Raw genomic sequence first — 20,958 nt, 5'->3', positions numbered from 1 at the left:
GCCGACATCTCATTAGATATATCGTAGCGTGTAAAGCCCGCTTTAGTATCAGTATACAGGACATCACCTGTCCTCGATGCAGAAGTGAGTGGAAACAGGCAAATATTTTAAAGAAAACCATTTTTTTTTTGGGGTGGGGCAGAATGTAGAGCAAAAACACAAAGAGAAAAATTGTATGAAAAATACCCTGAATAATAATGAATAAAATGCAAGTGCTTAATAGCAGGGTACTTAGTATATACATTTTTGCAAAAAAGTAAGAAGCCATCCCACCTCGTCACGGTGTACAGAATGGAGAGCAGTTGTAAAGAGCGTCTACCCTCTTGGAGTACCCGTCTTGGAGGATCCTTTGTACCCATTAAAGGTATATTGCAGTGAAAAAAGGTATCATCTATCCTCTGGATGTGTGATAACTGGGGCAGTGTCTATGACATTGATGATGACTGTGGAGCATCATTTCTCCTTTGGTGGTGCACATCTTGCCTGGATTCCCAAGTGATTACAGATGATCACTAGAGATCTCTTTAGGGTGGACACTTGGTAATCAATTAATTGTCAAGGAATTCTTCCAATAAGCAGGGATTATTCTAAGCAAAGAACCTTTTTTTAGAAAATAGGAAAGGAAATGTGAGCAATTGACTGAAGGAACACAAGAAGTTTATGAGGGTAACATCAGGGCTTTGAGATGGTGCAACGAGAAGAGGAAAAGAAGGGAATGATAGCTAAGGAGAAATGCTACAGCAAGAGAAGACTACGATAAATGACTGGAAAAACCTGATTGAGCACGACAGGAATGAACTGGAGAAAGAGAATGAGTTGGACTTCGAGAAAAAGAAGTGAGTAATTCAAGCTTGTAGGAGTTAAAGGGACAAGGGAGGTGGAGAAGGGGGGTTGGATAGTGACAGGAAGGAGGGAGAAAAAGGGTGGGACAGAAAACAGAATTTAGAGGATAGGGAGAGAGAAGCGGAGAATGAGGATTGCCAAGTAAAGGAATAAGGTGGAGAGAACCTGCCAGATCACAAGAGCTGCAAAGGGCAAGAGGTGTGAAGACTCTGATAAAGAACTTGTCAGAAGTTAGCTCATTCCATTGCACAACTCCTCTACAATGCCTGCCGCTATAGTGAGGAGAAATAGCTTGTAGCCATGAGAAGAAATCCCTAGACATAGAAGAAGTCGAGAAGTCTGTCCTCCTCAGGGGTAGAAGTTCGTACAACACGCTGATGATGGTTTCCAGTATTATTTTCCTTGAGCTTTAGAATTCATGTACATAAGATAAGCCATCAGTCAATGTGACATGGACAGGTGGCCGTGAACATCGCGTACCGGTACTCCGAGGATGGAGCATACAATCCTGCCACCGGCTCTCCTGAATCTAGACGCTCTGCTGGATCTCATGCTCTGCGTGTGTCACGAGTTGGTCACGTCGCCATTGGTCAGCGAGACCCATATCACAGATTTCCTGCAGTGGGGTGAGTGTCTTCTCTCATTTTCTTATATAGGGTTGTCGAAAATAAAGAGAGGGACGGCAACATATATACAAAGCTAATAAAATTGATCTACCTAAGGGTGCATTCACACATTTGTGCGAATGTCTGAGTGCTGTAATTTTTATCGGATAGCACCCAAACCCATAGAGTGTCACAGATCCGGTCACACAGCCGTGAAATTGACACATCCGAAAATGAGATTGGTGAGACTCTGTGTCCTATTCTACTGCGGCGGTCAGTGGGTCTGTGTGTTTTCTGATAAAGAAACGGGCTTTCACACGGATGCTTGAATGCACCCTTAGAGTGACCAAGGGCCGCGAGTCCCGCAACCTGCGGCTCCTGTGAAACATCAACTCTCGGCATGCCCTGCTGCAAATAAGCAACGTCAAACCAAAATGATCTTGATCTATGGGTTGGTGTCTAAATTTTTCATACAATAGTCACTAGTCCAAGAACGATCTTTCTCTACAGGAATATTCCACATGATTGAACATATATGGCCACTTTAAGTAACCGTACCTGCCAATGTGGGCTAAAATGTTCACGGCTGTATCGGCACAGCCAGATGACCATTAAGTCAATGGATGGTCAACCATCTACTAACTTCACGACCATTGAGTAAATGGATGGTCAACCATCTACCAACTTCACGACCATTGAGTAAATGGATGGTCAACCATCTACCAACTTCACGACCATTGAGTAAATGGATGGTCAACCATCTACCAACTTCATGACCAATGAGGAAATGGATGGTCAACCATCTACAATTTCACGACCATTAAGTCAATGGATAGTCAACAATCTACCAACTTCTTTTCGAAGGTTTAAGATCTTTTTTTGCCAATTGAGAGCGTCTGCTAATAATTGTTTGTGATTTCTGTAATAATTTTTTCCCCCTCTAAACAACATATTAAATGATCGTAGATATGCCATTTTTTTTTTTTTTACAATCAAATTGTACGTAGAAGTTTGTTCTGTAACCTAATTAAAAATTGTAGAGCTGTATACGGTACATTTATCTATACTGCATGTGTTTATACGCTCACTAGTCTGACTGGAAGGGTTGGTTCATAAGACAGGGAGTGCCTGTGTCTGCAGAATAACGCCCTGTAATTATAGATACATGTCTGGCTGCTGTGTGGATTGACATGATTGGAGTTCCTATATGTATATAGAAATATATATACATATCTGACTCTACTACTAAAGTTTTGGATTGATTTCCGGTCTGGCACACCTTCCGCAGGGAGAAGAGAGCAGAGGGTGGTCTACATGTTTTGCACGTTGGCACAATTAGATGGTACTTTGGAGTGTTGTTCTAGCGCTTCGTGCCAAATGCCTCCTGGGACTTGGTCCCTGCACAATGACAGGAGGCCAAAGAATGCACAAGAGATCCTCCACCTGCCAGAGTAGACAGCTAATATACTTCTGTCCTGGTCTGGAACATCATGTCTTTTGCTGAAATGTGACGGTGACAGGAGTGCGTCCGAATTGACCCGTCTCCTTGTAGGACAGTAGTTGGAGGATCCTATATGTTCAGCTCAGATAGAGGGAACCATGTTGTCTTTGCCTCCATAAGAGTGGGAATGAGTTAATTCCCCAGACGGGGAGGTAACACTATTACATTAACCATATGTGGAGTCTGGAGAAGCGCAGACTGACACAGTCCATATAAGGAAGAGGTCTAAGGCTATGTTCACACTAGAAAAATGATTTTTCTTAAGAAATTTCTTAAGAAATTTCTTAAGAGTGCACCTGTGTTAAAAAACGCACCAAAAACGCACCTGCGTTTTTGCCGCGTTTTCGGTGCGTTTTTGGTGCGTTTTCGGTCCGTTTTTGGTGCGTTTTTACCGCTGGTTGCTCCCTGCGTTATTGTGCCAATTATCTATGGCAAAAAACGCAGTTAGCTGCAGAAAAGAAGTGACATGCTCATTCTTTTTCTTAAGAAAATCTACTGAAAGAATTTTCTTAAGAAAAAAACGCAGTGTGTGCACAGCTAATTTTTTTTGCCATAGGTTTTGCTGGGGAATGTCTGCAGAAAGGTTACAAGAATTTCTCAAGAAATTTCTGCAGCAAAAACGGACCCAAAACGGACCCAAAACGCAGGTAAAAAACGCAGTGTGTGAACATAGCCTTACACTTCTCCCCCCTGGACTAAGTGCTCATACCGCTGTCCCCACACCCAGTCATCCTTCACTGCTCCCCGAGGAAGTGGCACCGATTGCCCATTGCCCCAATCCTACCAGTATCTGCATCCCAGATCCCAAATATGAGTATCTTTAATCTGCTCCAACATCTGGAAATATTGCACCACGTTCACGTAGCACCCTCTATGAATCCCACAGACGTATATGTTATCTGAACCTGTCATTAACTCCTCAGGATGGTTGTTGTCTAGAACACTTACCCTCTGATTCATCACTTAATTCTCAGGTTGTACTTGTCAACACTCACCTAAGTATGGGTGAGGAGAATCTGTTGGGTGTGCACAGCCCTATTCATGAGATTAGGAATGGATGGTCTCAGGCTCACATGTGGTCAGAATCTAAGCACTTGTCTTCTGAGCGCAGTATGAGCCTACACTTTTGTTTGTTTTTCCCAGGGTTGAGCTGTGAACACTTTTTAGGATCCGAGTATAAATCAGTTGTAGTTGCAAGTTCTTAAGATCAGATTCTTCTTTGGTTATGGACTGTGGCAAAATCTTACTTATTGGTTTTGCTTTCTCTAAACTCTCCCCTCTTTGATGCAGCAGCCAAGCTCATCTCCCTGTCCATCTGCTACACTGATACCTTTACCCTGTGCCAGCCACTGCACTGGTTGCCCACTTAGTTTAGATACCATTACCCCCTATATACATTGTTGATAGTGATGGGCAAATAGTAAGATATTCGAGTTCGGATTATTCATACCAAATACCTAGTACTATTCCAGTATTCGTCACGAATAGCGAACCTAATGCAAGCCAATTGGAAACGGGAGAACTTTTCTTGAAGATTTCCCAGAAAAATGCTCAGGTTCCCCATTGACATTGACTTGAATTAGGTTTGTTTTTCGTGAAGAATACTGGAATAGTACTAGGTATTCTGTACAAATAATACGAACTGAAATATCTTACTATTCGCTTATGAGTAATTGTTGGTCCAGCAGATATCTCTCACAACTACCCCATTCACAGGAATGCTTGGAGACCATAAGGGTTGGCTACTGAAATTTACCAAGTCAGAACCTTCTCTCCCCTGGCACCATCTGTTGGACAGTCAGGAGGCCCCTCCTAAAATGCGGAAATGGCAGGTTAGGATGACTTTTGTCTATTGTGTATATGGGCCTTTACTTATCACTAGTGATTAGAGAGCAATACCATGCTCGGGTACTTGGTATTCGTAACTAGTGATGAGTGGGCACTACCATGCTTGGATGCTTGGTATTCGTAACAAGTGATGAGCGAACAATACCATGCTCGGGTGCTCGGTACTCCTAACTAGTGATGAGCAAGCACTACCATGCTCGGGTGCTATGTACTCGTAACTAGTGATGAGCGGGCACTACCATGCGCGGGTGCTCTGTACTAACTAGTGATGAGCAAGCACTACCATGCTCGGGTGCTGGGTACTCGTAATTTCATGATTTTGTGGGGCTGAGTAAATGCCAAAAGCACAGAAATGAAAACTGGATGCACTGTTCCGGCTGCCATGAAGGACTGGATTGGATTTTGGACCAGAGCAGTCTGCACTTCTGCGGCAAGCATCTTTGGTGTGTCTGACACTTACTAGGCCCCACGACATCATGAAGTCTTCTTGAGGTCATATCACTAGGCTCGTGTGACCTCATGTCATCCACTACGCTGCTATTTCATGATGTTGTGGGGTCTTGTAAATAACAGAGGTACAGAAGTGAAGACTGCCCTGGTCTGGCTGCCATAGATGACCAAATTAGATTTCGGACCAGGGCAGTCTTCACTTCTGCGGCCGGCATCCTGGGTGTAACTGAATAGGATAACTGAAGTGAGCACTAATATATATATATATATTATGAGTGCAAGCCAAAAAATACATACTATATAAGGATAAGGCTGCACATCAAACTTAGATAATGGTATAATGCCTCAAGCATATGGAAAAATATTGGAATATACAATGAAAAATGCTACTTGCTAATTTGAACATGTGAATAATGAAATGCATACCTGCCATGAATATTAGGAAAAAGGAGATATTTAGCAATCGCATTGATCAATGTAACTGAGCCCCAAGACCTCGTCAAGGTATATCTCTATATTGGGGTCCCTAGCTCTGTGACCCTAACTGTGTGTCATCTCATTGCAATTAAAAACTGCTGTGTGTGGAGAGGGGTAACTAAGGACTTTCTTATATAGGAGATGGAAAAAACATGGCCGAAAGGGGCGGCATTATACCATTATCTAAGTTTGATGTGCAGCCTTATCCTTATATAGTATGTATTTTTTGGCTTGCACTCATAATATATATATATATTAGTGCTCACTTCAGTTATCCTATTCAGTTATATGTAGTTTTTTCTGAATGTGAACACAGCTCCGCCCCTTTCGGCCATGTTTTTTCCATCTCCTATATAAGAAAGTCCTTAGTTACCCCTCTCCACCCACAGCAGTTTTTAATTGCAATGAGATGACACACAGTTAGGGTCACAGAGCTAGGGACCCCAATATAGAGATATACCTTGACGAGGTCTTGGGGCTCAGTTACATTGATCAATGCGATTGCTAAATATCTCCTTTTTCCTAATATTCATGGCAGGTATGCATTTCATTATTCACATGTTCAAATTAGCAAGTAGCATTTTTCATTGTATATTCCAATATTTTTCCATATGCTTGAGGCATTATACCATTATCTAAGTTTGATGTGCAGCCTTATCCTTATATAGTATGTATTTTTTGGCTTGCACTCATAATATATATATATTAGTGCTCACTTCAGTTATCCTATTCAGTTATATGTAGTTTTTTTTCTGAATGTGAACACAGCTCCGCCCCTTTCGGCCATGTTTTTTCCATCTCCTATATAAGAAAGTCCTTAGTTACCCCTCTCCACCCACAGCAGTTTTTAATTGCAATTAGATGACACACAGGGTCACAGAGCTAGGGACCCCAATATAGAGATATACCTTGACGAGGTCTTGGGGCTCAGTTACATTGATCAATGCGATTGCTAAATATCTCCTTTTTCCTAATATTCATGGCAGGTATGCATTTCATTATTCACATGTTCAAATTAGCAAGTAGCATTTTTCATTGTATATTCCAATATTTGTCCATATGCTTGAGGCATTATACCATTATCTAAGTTTGATGTGCAGCCTTATCCTTATATGGCATCCTGGGTGTATCTGACACTTACTAGGCCCCGATCATGAAGTCTTGTTGAGGCCATATCACTAGGCTCATGTGACATCATTGCATCCACTGCTCTACTATTTCATGATGTCGTCGGGTCTTGTAAATAACACAAGTACAGAAGTGAAGACTGCCCTGGTCCGGAGGCCATGAAGGACCGGATTGGCTTTCAAACCAGGGCAGTCTTCACTTCTGCGGTCGGCATCCTCAGTGTATCTGACACTTACTAGGCCCTGCGACATCATGAAGTCTTTTGAGGCCATATCACTAGGCTCATGGGACATCATGGCATCCAGTGCGCTGCTATTTCATGATGTTGTCGGGTCTAGTACATAAGAGGTGGAGAAATGAAGATTGCCCTGGTATGGCTTCCATGGAGGCAGCTATGTGCCGGAAGCCTGTGATTAGATTCCCATATACTTTCTTACGATACCAATGTAGTAACAAAACATGGTAGCTATTGCATTTCTGCTTCCTCTCCATGCAACGATGAGAAGCAGGTACAACTTCATGAAATGATTCATGATTCTAGATTTTTTTATATTTTCTTTAATTTTCATAAGGTTTCATCACAGCCTCGTGAGACAAACCTGCTGATATTAGAGTGACTGGGCGACTATCTCATGTGCATAGAGGCCCTGATTCAATTATGTAAAATTTCAATGCCCAATCTTTTTGTTCTTTGGGGAGATAAGCCACTTCCATAGTAGCTTACTTCCCACTCCCCATTGGAATCACATACACACTCAGCTGAACTGAGTATGCATGTGTATGAGGGTGAGCAGAAGTAATGTGAAGCCAATAGCTATTAGGAGTGTGTGGCCACCTTTAAACTACATTTGCTTAGAATAAGCACTTTTATTCCTTATCCAATTGGTACTAGACTACAGGCATAATGCTTAGTGAAAATAATGTCGTAAAGGCCTTATTTACACTTGCTGACCCACGACTGTAAACGACTATTGATTGGCTACATAGAAGCCCATCGGCAATGGTTTTAATAACCTGTTTAGACAGACTAAGCGCATCTCAATTTGGACAGAACAATTGTTAATAAAGCATTCTGTGCACATCAGCCGCCATTGTTCTCGGCAGCACATGTTTAAGGTAGAAAAAGTGCTGCCAAGAGCAATGATTTTTAAGCAAGCTTAAGAATCTTTTCACCCTACGAATGAATGTTTTGCTTGTTCGTCCAGTGATTGTCAGCCGGTTTACATTGTACAGTGTAAGGATGCTGGACATATGGTATCCAATTTTTTTTTATGCACCCATAGACTAGACTTCAAAATATATAGAAGACTAGTGGTGCTGTGATTTATTTTTTTTTTTTACGCATTCAGAAAAAATAAAATAATCTGAACATCCCTATTGAATAACTTTGGTCCGAGTTCTGTCAGTGGTTTTCACGGATAGCACTCGGCCCATAATACATAGCCTAAATGTTTCCTTGACCCCTGCTTTAGACGCAGATATATTGTATAGTGAATGATATCTCCATATGTGTCATCATGCTGATTAAATGCAGACATGGACACCCTATACCATTATATATGGTGTGAGTGACGCTCTATAGAAGCCATATAACATCCACATTTCTTCTTTGACAGCTGAGCCATTAGTCCAGAATATCCGGGAGCAGAGGATGAAGAGAAGTGACTTTGACATCATTAAAGTGATTGGAAGGGGAGCGTTCAGTGAGGTAAGAGCTGCGCTCCATATACACATAGGCCTCTGTATAATGGCTAATCCATCACTAATGTGTAACGCTGGCATGTAAAGAATGTTCTAGAAATACCACTGTAGACTAACACATTAAAGAGGACCAGGGACAAAAGTGACCACTTTTTGCTCTTATTTCATTCTCGCTACCTCCCTGAATATTCAGTTTTTTGTTGTTTTTTACTCCGCTATACGTTTCCAGAGATATGGGCCTTTTTTATGCTAATTTTCAAGATCTTTCAAGATACCACTTTTACATTCTTCCTTTTGATGTTCTACACCGTAAAAATAAAGAGATTGGATTGGGATTTATGTCTGTTTATAGCAAGTCTAATAATTCAGGTTAAAAATTTTCATTTTGGGGGATTTCCTAGTTATATATGTTATATGTGTTTGTCAGGAAGCTGGGCGACATTTGTAGGACCATTATCTAATATATAAGGCTGAATGTGTGTATGTATTTATGTATGTGTGTATGTATGTGTGTGTGTGTGTGTGTGTGTGTGTGTGTCTGGGATTGCCATCTGCATCGTTGCAGCTACAGCCACAAAATTTTGCACACTCACACGTCTGGACCCCGAGAGCGTCATAGGCTATGTTGTGAGGTGAAATTTTAACCCCGCGCGTTCCAATTTATCAATCAATTTTTCCCCTATCTACATAATGGGGAAAAAGTGAAACGAAAAGTGTATCCGCACCGTCGCATTTACAATCACAAAATTTTGCACAGACACCTCATGTGACCCAGGGAACTTCGTAGACTATGTTTTGACAGGAAAATTTAACCCCGCGCTTTACAGTTACTCTCCAAAAAACATGCCTCCATTAAAGTAAATGGAGCCTGGAACTACAGGTTATTAGTAGGAGCTGTGATTGGTTGCTATAGGAACAAAAAACATTCATAGTATAAGAAGCTTATATGTGAGGTAATAAGATGTCAGTGGGGAGATGGATAGAGAGAGACAGACAGACAGATAGACAGACAGACAGGGAAAGAGACAGACAGAGACAAAAGTTGAAAGAGACAGACGGTGAAAAAGAGAGACAGACCTGGAAAGAGAAAGATGGGGAAAGAGACAGACAGACATGCAGACAGGGACAGAGACAGGCAGACAGGGAAGGAGGAGACAGCCAGAAAGACAGACAAAGATAGATGGGGAAAGACACAGACCTTGATAAAAACAGACGGGGAAAGAGACAGCGAAATAAAGACAGACAAAGACAGGCAGACAAGGAAAGAGACAGACAGGAAAAGACACAGACAAAGAGACGGGGAGACAGACGGGGAAAGAGACAGACCTGGGAAGAGACAGATGGGGAAAGAAACAGATAGAGACAGATCTGGAAAGAGACAGAGACAGGCAGACCTGGAAAGAGACAGACCTGGAAAGAGACAGACAGAGAGAGACGGGGAAAGAGACAGATAGAGACAGGCAGACCTGGAAAGAGACAGACAGGGAAAGAGACAGACCTGGAAAGAGACAGACCTGGAAAGAGACAGACAGAGAGAGACGGGGAAAGAGACAGATAGAGACAGGCAGACCTGGAAAGAGACAGGCAGACCTGGAAAGAGACAGACGGGGAAAGAGACAGACGGGGAAAGAGACAGACGGGGAAAGAGACAGACGGGGAAAGAGACAGACGGGGAAAGAGACAGACGGGGAAAGAGACAGACGGGGAAAGAGACAGACGGGGAAAGAGACAGACGGAGCACATTACTTGGCCAATTTAGTTAAATCTGTATGGAATATCTGTGGTGTTGAAATATATGTTGTGAAATGCTTCTATTAGGTTAGTTTTTGCTTTTTAATAATTACATTTCTATCTATTTGTTTTGTGGTTTTTGTGTGCAGAATACATTTTTGTTAATACATTCTATTTTGTTAACAGCAGTTATTAACCCGGGCAAAGCCGGGTAGTACAGCTAGTTACATATATTAAGGATGTCGTGCAGCTTTTCTACACATTAGACACCTAGCGTGATGGATTGACTCGTGACTGACTCCCTGTCAGTACATAACTGGGGGAATTTTCCCTTCAGGATGTTGGCAGAGGTTATGGTGACAATGACCCTAGTGTGAGCTTTATTAATGGATAATTCAGATGTTATTTAGAAAATTGTATAACCAGGGTATATGGGATTTGTAATTTAAAGAACTTGTCCCCACTGGATAATTTCTTTTTGTTTGATGTGTTACCTTTAAAAAAAAATTCAATATTTAGCTGTAATGTGTAGGAATCCTGGCACCAACTGTTCAATTTCTGTGCCGCACCTCAATAGGAGGAATGAAACATTACAAGTACTATATGGAAAAAAGTACTGGGTTTTTCATTCAGTCCCTCTGTCGCCGGTGTATAACCTCCGGCAACTCACCCCCCGGTGTATAACCTCTGGCCAGTTGCCCCCACCCCCACCCCCGATGTATAACCTCCGGCCCCTCGCCCCCCCAGTGTATAACATTCAGTCCCTTGTCCCCCGGTGCATAACCTCCGGCCCCTCACCCCTCGGTGTATAACCTCCAGCCCTTTGCCAACCCAGTATATAACATCCGGCCCCTCGCCCCCAGTGTATAACATCTGGCCCATCTTCCCCGGTGTATAACATCCGGCCCCTCTCCTCCAGTCTATAACATCCGGCTCATCTCCCCCGGTTTATAACATCCAGGCCATCTCCCCCAGTTTATAACATTCGGCCCCTCTCCTCTGGTCTATAACATCTGGCCCATCTCCCCCGGTTTATAATATCCGGGCCATCTCCCCCGGTGTATAACATCTGTCTCCTATCCCCTGGTGTATAACATATTGTCACTTTCTCCTGGTGTATAACATCCGGCCACTTTCCCCCGGTGTAAAACATCTGGCCGCTTTCCCCAGTGTATAACATCTGGTCCCTCGCCCCCGGAATATAAAATCCGCCCCCCCATATAACATCCGCCGCCCCCCACCCCGTAGAACATCTGCCCCCTCGCCCCCCCAGAGTATTACAACTGGCCCCCGCCATGCTGTCTGCCTTTACTAACATGTGACAGAACAGCCGGTGGTGCAGAGTTGACTAATACCAGTGCAGTCCGGTAATAGGAGCCACCGGTGTAACAAATCCATTCATAACATTTCTTCACTCTTAAATCTTCCTCCATCACCTATGAGTGATATTACCGAGAAGTGAAAGGAAGCGCAGCAACTCAGCCACGAAGTGGAGACCCTGTAATGTTACACATTGGGGGGGCGAGTGCTGAGGAGCAGAGGGCAGAAAAGTCACCACTGCTCTGCTGACCCCATAACTAGAGTCCAGACCTCCTCTGGTGACATCAGCACAAACACTGCGCCCGCCACCGAGAGCTTCATGGCCGAGCGTCTGCAGCAATAGATCACCAAGCATATTGCCGAGCCGTACATCACCAAGCATGATGATGATGGGTAGATGGAGTTCATATTACTATGGGGAAGCTTTTCAAGGGTCGACCTCGGCTTCTTAGTTCCACTGAAGGGAAATCTTAATATATCAGCACAAGACATTTTGGACAATTGTGGCATCCTCCATTGAGGGAACAGTTTGTGGAAGGCCATTTTCTGTTCCCCATGATTGTGCCCTTTGCACAAGGTCCATAAAGGCATGGTTGGACGAGTTTGGTGTGGAAGAACATGACCGGCTGCAGAGTCCTGACCTCAGCCCCATCCAACAATTAGAATTATATTGAAATTTGTGAGCCCGACCCTTTCTGTCCTCCCAAATGCTCTTCTGGATGAGTGGGCAAAGGTCCCCACGGATACCCCCAAAGTCTTGTAGAAAGTCTTCCCAGAGGAGTGGGAGCTGCTATAGCCGCAAAAAGACTGACTCCATGGATAGAGAACAGGACGTCATAAAAGCTCCTCTAGGACCTGGTATCATGTGGAGGGGGCCCAATTTTTTGTTCAAGTAAATCCGTGTGCTGTGCATGGAATCCACCATTGTTCTGATTGAAGAAAGGCAGGGATGCCTGCGTATAGCGGGGGTCATGACCGAGGGAAATAATGGATGCTATTCTCTAGGATGTCAGAATAGTGTTGTGAGGTGTGGACCATAAGCACTGATTGCCATCTTTTTCCTGTAAATACCAGGTGTACAGATAAAAGTTAATAGAATCCAAATAGAACTCTGAATCTTGCAGAATTATGAATGCAGCTCTGGGCTATAATACAGGCTGTAACTTGACGCTATGAATAACTACAAATAACAGCAGTGTGTGAGTAATGATAATGACAGTGTGGAGCTGATATTTGTGTACAGTGATATGGGATTTGGTAAAGGAGATGGAATGTTCCTGCCGCTCGGCACTGACTCATTGTGAACGGCGATCACGTCAGTAAACACAGGTCTATCGGAATTCTTCTAATTGTATTTTGTCATCTGTTATTACAAGATGAGTTATTGCTTTCTTTGTTTCTAAGCCGCCCATACACATTAGATAAACCTTGTCTGAACATGGTGATTTTGTCTGGATCGTGCAACTATCTAATGTGTATGGAGGTGTCCTGTCCCCGATGGCACATGTTAGATGGGAAGAACCATTGGGCATGTAGACTTTCAAACTTTGTTCTCATGGAAAATAAGCCAAGATAAGTGTCTTTTCCACCTGTTCCCACTGAGTTGTAGACATCTAATGTTCATGGCCATCATGAGAGAGAAGATAAAAATGGACCATACATTAAAGGGGAAGCAAAAATTAATGGTAAGAATGAAAATAAGTGACTTTGTAATATGTTATCAGAGAAATCTTCTTCTTTCGCCTCCTGAACAGATCATTCATTCTCAAAATTCTCAATTTCATAGGTATAATTTTTCTTCAGTGAATTCAGATATTACCATTACAGAGACAGGAGTTGACAGTTGGTGCTCACAAAGTTCTATGGAAAAATGTAACTGTGGTTTCAAAAAAACTTGCAGCAGAATGTATGTGTCTGCCTCTAGCTCCTGTCTCTGCCTCTAGCTCCTGTCTCTGCCTCTAGCTCCCCCCTCTGCCTCTAGCTCCCCCCTCTGCCTCTAGCTCCTCTCTCTGCCTCTAGCTCCTCTCTCTGCCTCTAGCTCCACCCTCTGCCTCTAGCTCCACCCTCTGCCTCTAGATCCCCCCTCTGCATTTAGCTCTTCTCTCTGCCTCTGGCTCCTTTCTCTGCCTTTAGCTTCTCTGTCTGTCTCTAGCTCTTCTCTCTGCCTCTAGGTCCTCCCTCTGCCTCTAGCTCCTCCCCCTGCCTCTAGATCCTCCTCTTCCTCTATCCCCTGCCTCTAGCTCCTCCCCTGTATATAGCTCCTCCCTCTGGCTCTAGCTCCTCCTCTGTCTCTAGCACCCCCTCTGCATGTAGCTCCCCCTCTGCATTTAGCTCCTCCCTCTGCCTCAAGCGCCCCCTCTACCTGTAACTCCGTCCCTGCCTCTAGCTCCTCTTTTTGTCTCTAGCTCCTTCCCTACATCTAGCTCCTCCCCCTGCCTCTGGTTCCCCCCTCTGCCTCTAGCTCCTCCCACTAGCTCTTCTCTCTGCCAGTAGCTCTCCCCTCTGTCTCCAGCTCCGTTCTCTGCCTCTAGATCCATCTTCTGCCTCTAGCTCCTTCCTCTGCCTCTAGCTCCTCCCTATTCATAGAATTTTAAAAGCACCAACTGTCATCTCCTATCTCAGTAATTGGAAAATGTGTCTCCACTGAATATAGATTTTATTTATGAATGAAGAGAAAAAGATCAGTCCAGGAGGAGAAAGAAGCAGGTTTCTCTAAGAATATATTTAAAAAGTTGCTTATTTTCATGTGTAATATTGATTAATTAAATAAAAATTTAAAATGCTCCTCAGATGCTGCAGAAAGCACACAGATATTTCCAGCAGCTCAGCCATGTCGACAGTTCAGGGTCGTACGCCCTCATCAGCCAGGACCCCTGGTGGCAGGGGAGCCGTGTTATCCTCAATATAGGAACCTGAGCCTAACTTTTTAAGTAAAAATGAAAACAATTGCCCCAAAAGTTGTCCATATCTCTTTCCGTCAAAATTTAGGGTGTGATGTAATATTTTTTTTAACTGCATGACTTCTATTAAATTCAGTAAGCAAAAGTACATGTTGAAACCCTGTGATAGCGATCTCCTTATGAAGTAAGGAATAGTACAAGTCTTTACAAGGCAGTCGTTTAAATAGTCTTTGTCTAATTTTACATTCTACTTTTGGCTTGGCACAAATGTGACAATATTAGTCAGCATGCATAATGTAAAAAAAAAGAAGAAATGGAAAACAGAACCCAGTCCTGCTGGATTATGGTGCAAACTCTATAGGGAATATATACAGCACCATTCACAAGATGCAGATTTCGAGAATGTGTTAATATTCCTGTAGACAAATGCTGACACCAGTGACATTTCTAATGGGAATTTAACAATTAATCAGATTGGTTCCCAGTTACCTGCTGCACCTCCGTTGGTCATGTTGGTTAGACCAATTACAGCCCAAAAAATTGCATTGTGGCCACAACAAAAGAATGCGGCTGATAACTAGTAACAAGCGTTTCAATGAGAACTGGATTGACAATTATCAGCAGATCTAAAAGGACCCCCTTGGTCACTGTCAGAGGGATTATCTTTCACTGGAAGCAAATATTTTTCATATTGAAACCCAAATCCCAATCTGATCCCTCTCTGGTGATCATGCCAAAATAGTTGGGTTTGGATGATTATGGTAATTTCTTTGTTTGGGATACTATATACAGTGCCTACAAGTAGTATTCAACCCCCTGCAGATTTAGCAGGTTTACACATTCGGAATTAACTTGGCATTGTGACATTTGGACTGTAGATCAGCCTGGAAGTGTGAAATGCACTGCAGCAAAAAAGAATGTTATTTCTTTTTTTTTTTTTTTTTTTTTAAATTGAGAAAAGTTTATTCAGAGGGTCATTTATTATTCAACCCCTCAAACCACCAGAATTCTGTTTGGTTCCCCTAAAGTATTAAGAAGTATTTCAGGCACAAAGAACAATGAGCTTCACATGTTTGGATTAATTATCCCTTTTTCCAGCCTTTTCTGACTAATTAAGACCCTCCCCAAACTTGTGAACAGCACTCATACATGGTCAACATGGGAAAGACAAAGGAGCATTCCAAGGCCATCAGAGACAAGATCGTGGAGGGTCACAAGGCTGGCAAGGGGTACAAAACCCTTTCCAAGGAGTTGGGCCTACCTGTCTCCACTGTTGGGAGCATCATCCGGAAGTGGAAGGCTTATGGAACTACTGTTAGCCTTCCAAGGCCTGGACAGCCTTTGAAAGTTTCCTCCCGTGCCGAGGCCAGGCTTGTCCGAAGAGTCAAGGCTAACCCAAGGACAACAAGGAAGGAGCTCCGGGAAGATCTCATGGCAGTGGGGACATTGGTTTCAGTCAATACCATAAGTAACGTACTCCACCGCAATGGTCTCCGTTCCAGACGAGCCCGTAAGGTACCTTTACTTTCAAAGCGTCATGTCAAGGCTCGTCTACAGTTTGCTCATGATCACTTGGAGGACTCTGAGACAGACTGGTTCAAGGTTCTCTGGTCTGATGAGACCAAAATCGAGATCTTTGGTGCCAACCACACAAGTGACGTTTGGAGACTGGATGGCACTGCATACGACCCCAAGAATACCATCCCTACAGTCAAGCATGGTGGTGGCAGCATCATGCTGTGGGGCTGTTTCTCAGCCAAGGGGCCTGGCCATCTGGTCCGCATCCATGGGAAGATGGATAGCACGGCCTACCTGGAGATTTTGGCCAAGAACCTCCGCTCCGCCATCAAGGATCTTAAGATGGGTTGTCATTTCATCTTCCAGCAAGACAACGACCCAAAGCACACAGCCAAGAAAACCAAGGCCTGGTTCAAGAGGGAAAAAATCAAGGTGTTGCAGTGGCCTAGTCAGTCTCCTGACCTTAACCCAATTGAAAACTTGTGGAAGGAGCTCAAGATTAAAGTCCACATGAGAAACCCAAAGAACCTAGATAACTTGGAGAAGATCTGCATGGAGGAGTGGGCCAAGATAACTCCAGAGACCTGGCCGGCCTGATCAGGTCTTATAAAAGACGATTATTAGCTGTAATTGCAAACAAGGGTTATTCCACAAAATATTAAACCTAGGGGTTGAATAATAATTGACCCACACTTTTATGTTGAAAATTTATTAAAATTTAACTGAGCAACATAACTTGTTGGTTTGTAAGATTTATGCATCTGTTAATAAATTCTGCTCTTGTTTGAAGTTTGCAGGCTCTAACTTATTTGCATCTTATCAAACCTGCTAAATCTGCAGGGGGTTGAATACTACTTGTAGGCACTGTAAGCTGGTCACATGATGTAATAATAATAATGTGTGCTGTATTGATTTCTCCAAGCGCTTGTAAAACAATTCTTATTAATTTGGAGTTCCAAGGGCATAGATAGTGTATTTTGCTCTCATGTGTATGGAAGACCTTAAAGGGAATCTGTCAGCAGGTTTTTGCTACCTCATCTGACAGCAACACAATGTAGGCAAAGAGATCCTGAATCCAATAGTGTGTCACATAGATTACTGGGGGCAGCCATTCTGTCACAATTAATTGAGTTTTAACCATGTAGTTGAGCCCGAAGAGCTGTCCCCACCCACACCAGGCTCTCAATAGAGATTGTGCATTGACTGTGAGTTGTCAATCACGGCAGGGGGTATACTGGACTGCCATGTGTGGAGATGTCTGCTGATCTGGCCAGCTTTTGAAAGACAGCATGGCCCAGAGCTCATCCCAACTAAGCGCCCGACCTCCTTAACCGTTGGCGTAACACTACTCAGACAACACAGGGTGAGGGAATCACAATATTAAGACTTTATTGGATCCCCAAACAATTAACGGCATATGGCACATAACCAGCAAAACCACAGAATGTAACCGGCAACAGTTTCTCACCCTTCCACTGGCTCACCAGGGATTACAATTTCCATGCCTCAGCGCTTCCAGGGCTACTTACTCCAAACCAGCAGCACCCCTCTTTTGGCGGGCACCCACCGAGAATGGAATAAAGCCGGATTTAGGAAGCTGGCTGAGGGCCGCAAAGCCTGTAGTCAGATGACTGGATTGTCCCGAGATGGATTCCTTCCTTAGGTAGTCCTTGATATCTCAGCCGAATCCATGCATTCGATGCTGAAGTCCATGTAGTATTATAATCCAGGTTCGGTTATGGCTTGCCAATCGGATCCGCAGATCCTAGATTGGTATCATGTAGCAAGAGTCTCTCCGGGCAATGGAAAGTCCTCCTTCTTATACCCCTGAGCTCTCCATTCAGACCATTTGGGTCTTCACGATTGGTGGATAAGACTGGGCTCTTATTGGCTAGATTTCAAAGCCGTATACAAAATATCCCTAGTAGTAATGGTCTCTGGCAGAGACGAGGGAGACACAGCTAAGTTACATTGCATCTAGCAATACAATGGCAGTTTCGCATAATTGATTGGCCTGGGTATCTGACCTTCACTGGCCAAGGCAATTACATGAGTCAACAAGAACTTTAACGATAGACTCCTAAAGCCTTCGTCACATTTAACGACTTACCAGCGATCCCAAAAACGATGCGACCTGATAAGGATCGCTGGGAGGTCGCTGGTGAGATGTCACACAGTCAGACCTTACCAACGATGCAGTAACGATGAGCGACCTGTATAACGATGAGCGACCTGTATAGGATGTCATTGTTAGGTGTCAAACACAGCGATGCGTCCTGCCCAGCAGGACATCACCTTTGAAGAAAATGGTCCGGACCCTTCGACAATGACTAGAGATCTCACAGCAGGGGCCTGATCGCTAGTAGGTGTCACACATAACGAGATCGCTGGCAAGATCGTTACTGCATCACAGAAACGGTGACACAGCAACGATCTCGTTAGCGATTCGTTGTGTGTGACGGGACCTTAAGAGTCTTGTAGAAACAATGAGGGGCTTATCTCCCGTTTATAAACAAACTATCATCATGTCTGGCTGAATTTTAAGAAACTTAAGCCATGCTAGGCACTGATAGAGTCCATGTCGTCACACCATGCACATGAGTTCTAGTCCTGTAATGGTAATCACAGGGTAATAAAGCCATTAGGTTACGTAAACAATAGCTCACACACTGATAAGAAAAACACAGTTGCTTTTTGGTTTTTAACTCTTACAGCATGCTGTCTTCAGCTTACATAGCAAAATCCTGCTGACAAATTCCCTTTAAAGGATTATTTCCAATCTTGTAAGTTGTCTTCAATTCACAAGCTAATTTAATGATCACTCAAGGATGGTTTCCCAAGAACAGGGCCCTGAAAAGCCCCTTCTTGAATAGAGACGTGAGACAGTCAGAAATGATGGAGCGCTTCACTTTGCTATGTGCACCTCTGAGGGGTCTTCAGGACAAGATTTCCGGGTTCTGAAGGTCCTTTTCTGAGTGGTTAGGCTCCCAGCGATCAATAACTTATCCTCTATCCTATGATTTTTTTATAACTTACTATCTCGGGAATAACCTTGGCTTTTTCATGACATATTTGCAGAGAATAAGCTCCATGCACCCCCAGAGGAAGCAGGCCCATTGTGGGTAGTTTAAACATCTGGGAAATGCAGCATACCAAGCATTACAGTGACATTGCCAGTACTGCTTGTTGGCTCCAAAAATGTCACATTTTATTAATATATTTTCTGCCCTGAACTCAATTTTTATTTTCGTAAGCAATAAAATTATATTAAGGCAGTCATGCGTTATGCATTAAATACTTATAATACAACAGAACATAATGGTGCGGGTTAGTAAAGTTGGAAAGAGATAGACACCAAGAAAAAGTTAAACACCCTTTCATTGTGCTCTAAAGGGAAACACTTGTAATGCTAAAAGGGAATCTGTCGGCAGGTTTTTGTTACCTCATCTGACAGCAGCATAATGTAGGCAAAGAGATTCTGAATCCAACCATATATCACTTAGATTACTGGGTGCAGTCATTCTGACACAAAAAAATTAGATTCAGGAACATGACAGGGCTGTCGCGCCCAAACCAGGCTGTTAATAGAGATGTCAAACACAGCAAGGGACTTGCTGAACTGCCATGTAGATGAGTTTCTAGCCCTGTAATTGTAATCACAGTGTAATAAATAAATAATCCCTTTAGTTTATGTAAACAATTGTACACACACTGATAAGAGAAGCACAGTTGCTTTTTGTTTTTAACTCTTACAGCATACTGTCCTCAGGTTACATAGCAAAAACCTGCTGACAGTTTAGCACAAAAAGCACTGTAAATACAATATTTTACTGGGTGGCAAACAACTGCTGAACAGTGACCCACAAAATATGATCTAGATTCCTCAATTTTAGTGCCTATAACTGTATAAACGCTACCTATCCCATTATCTCATAGTATATGCCATAGGGTTATTATCAGTATTGTGCAAAAGCCTTATACACATTATCCAGAGACTTAACTTAATAGTGTGTATACACATCTTAAAGGGAACCCTTCGCTATAAGTTAGGACGATTTCACACAATGGTGAAACATGGGCCGTATTTGGATGGGAAGACCTGGCCCAACTGTTGGGTCTCCCCGGCCTGACCTAAGCGCTTCACAGCCATATATTGGGCAGTTAGCTCAGGGTGCTCGGGCCAGGTCTTTAAATCCGAGCACAGTGAATGTTTCACCGATGTGTGAATCCAGCCGTAGAACCATTGTAAGGGAGTAGCTCCTGTTCTGGTGGACTCGAGCCATTCTTGTGTTACATGGATGTTCATTCATCTCAATATAGTATTATGTTTCCCTTGCCGTGGGAATGCCTCACTGGCCACAACCTTCTCAGACAAAATCATCTGTTTGCTGGGGGCATAGGGTGCAGGAATTGAGCTGAATATATGCACAGCTCGTGAAATTTTAAAAGGCGTTGTCTCTGTTGGGACGTCTTTCACAGCCATGTGTCATCAGAAAAGAATATATTGTTCAAATCAGATTTATATACTGTGGGATTTTTAAATTTCCATTTAATTTTTTTTTATTTCACTTCTAGAGATCACTATCTATCAGTAATTTTGTAATTTTCACACTGGCCTCCAGATCTAATCCTAGAACCATACTTCCGATTCTGTACAGAAGGCTTTTCAGTAGTCTCATTTTCATTAGAGATGATATTACAATGAATGATAATTCTAATTCATCTGTATAGTAGATAACACAGGAGCCACTGTTCACAATAGTTGATGTCACAGCTTACCTCCTCCCCCTCCTGTACAATGATTGGTATCAGCTCTATATATAGTAGATAACACAGGATCCACCAGTCACAATAGGTGATGTCACAGCTCACCTCCTTCTGTACAATGACTGATAACACCTCTTTATGCAACAGATAACACAGGATCTACCATTCA

At 43.1% G+C, this 20,958-nt stretch overlaps 1 protein-coding gene across 3 annotated transcripts in view; it reads left to right on the top strand.

Annotated features, from left to right (window-relative positions):
* The first annotated feature begins 962 nt into the window (after positions 1-962).
* Positions 963-20,958, top strand: part of DMPK (DM1 protein kinase) — a 46,699-nt gene continuing 26,703 nt past the window's right edge. For all 3 annotated transcript variants that reach the window (XM_075322609.1, XM_075322610.1, XM_075322611.1), the window contains exons 1-2: positions 963-1,469; positions 8,469-8,560. In XM_075322609.1, the coding sequence (XP_075178724.1) occupies positions 1,337-1,469; positions 8,469-8,560 (225 nt within the window). In that variant the 5' untranslated portion in view covers positions 963-1,336. The remainder of the gene's footprint in view (positions 1,470-8,468; positions 8,561-20,958) is intronic.

This window comes from Anomaloglossus baeobatrachus, chromosome 9, assembly GCF_048569485.1.
Source record: "Anomaloglossus baeobatrachus isolate aAnoBae1 chromosome 9, aAnoBae1.hap1, whole genome shotgun sequence".
Classification (NCBI taxonomy): Eukaryota; Metazoa; Chordata; class Amphibia; order Anura; family Aromobatidae; genus Anomaloglossus; species Anomaloglossus baeobatrachus.
Note: the sequence above shows the minus strand (reverse complement) of the source record. Positions and strands in the feature narration are given on the sequence as shown.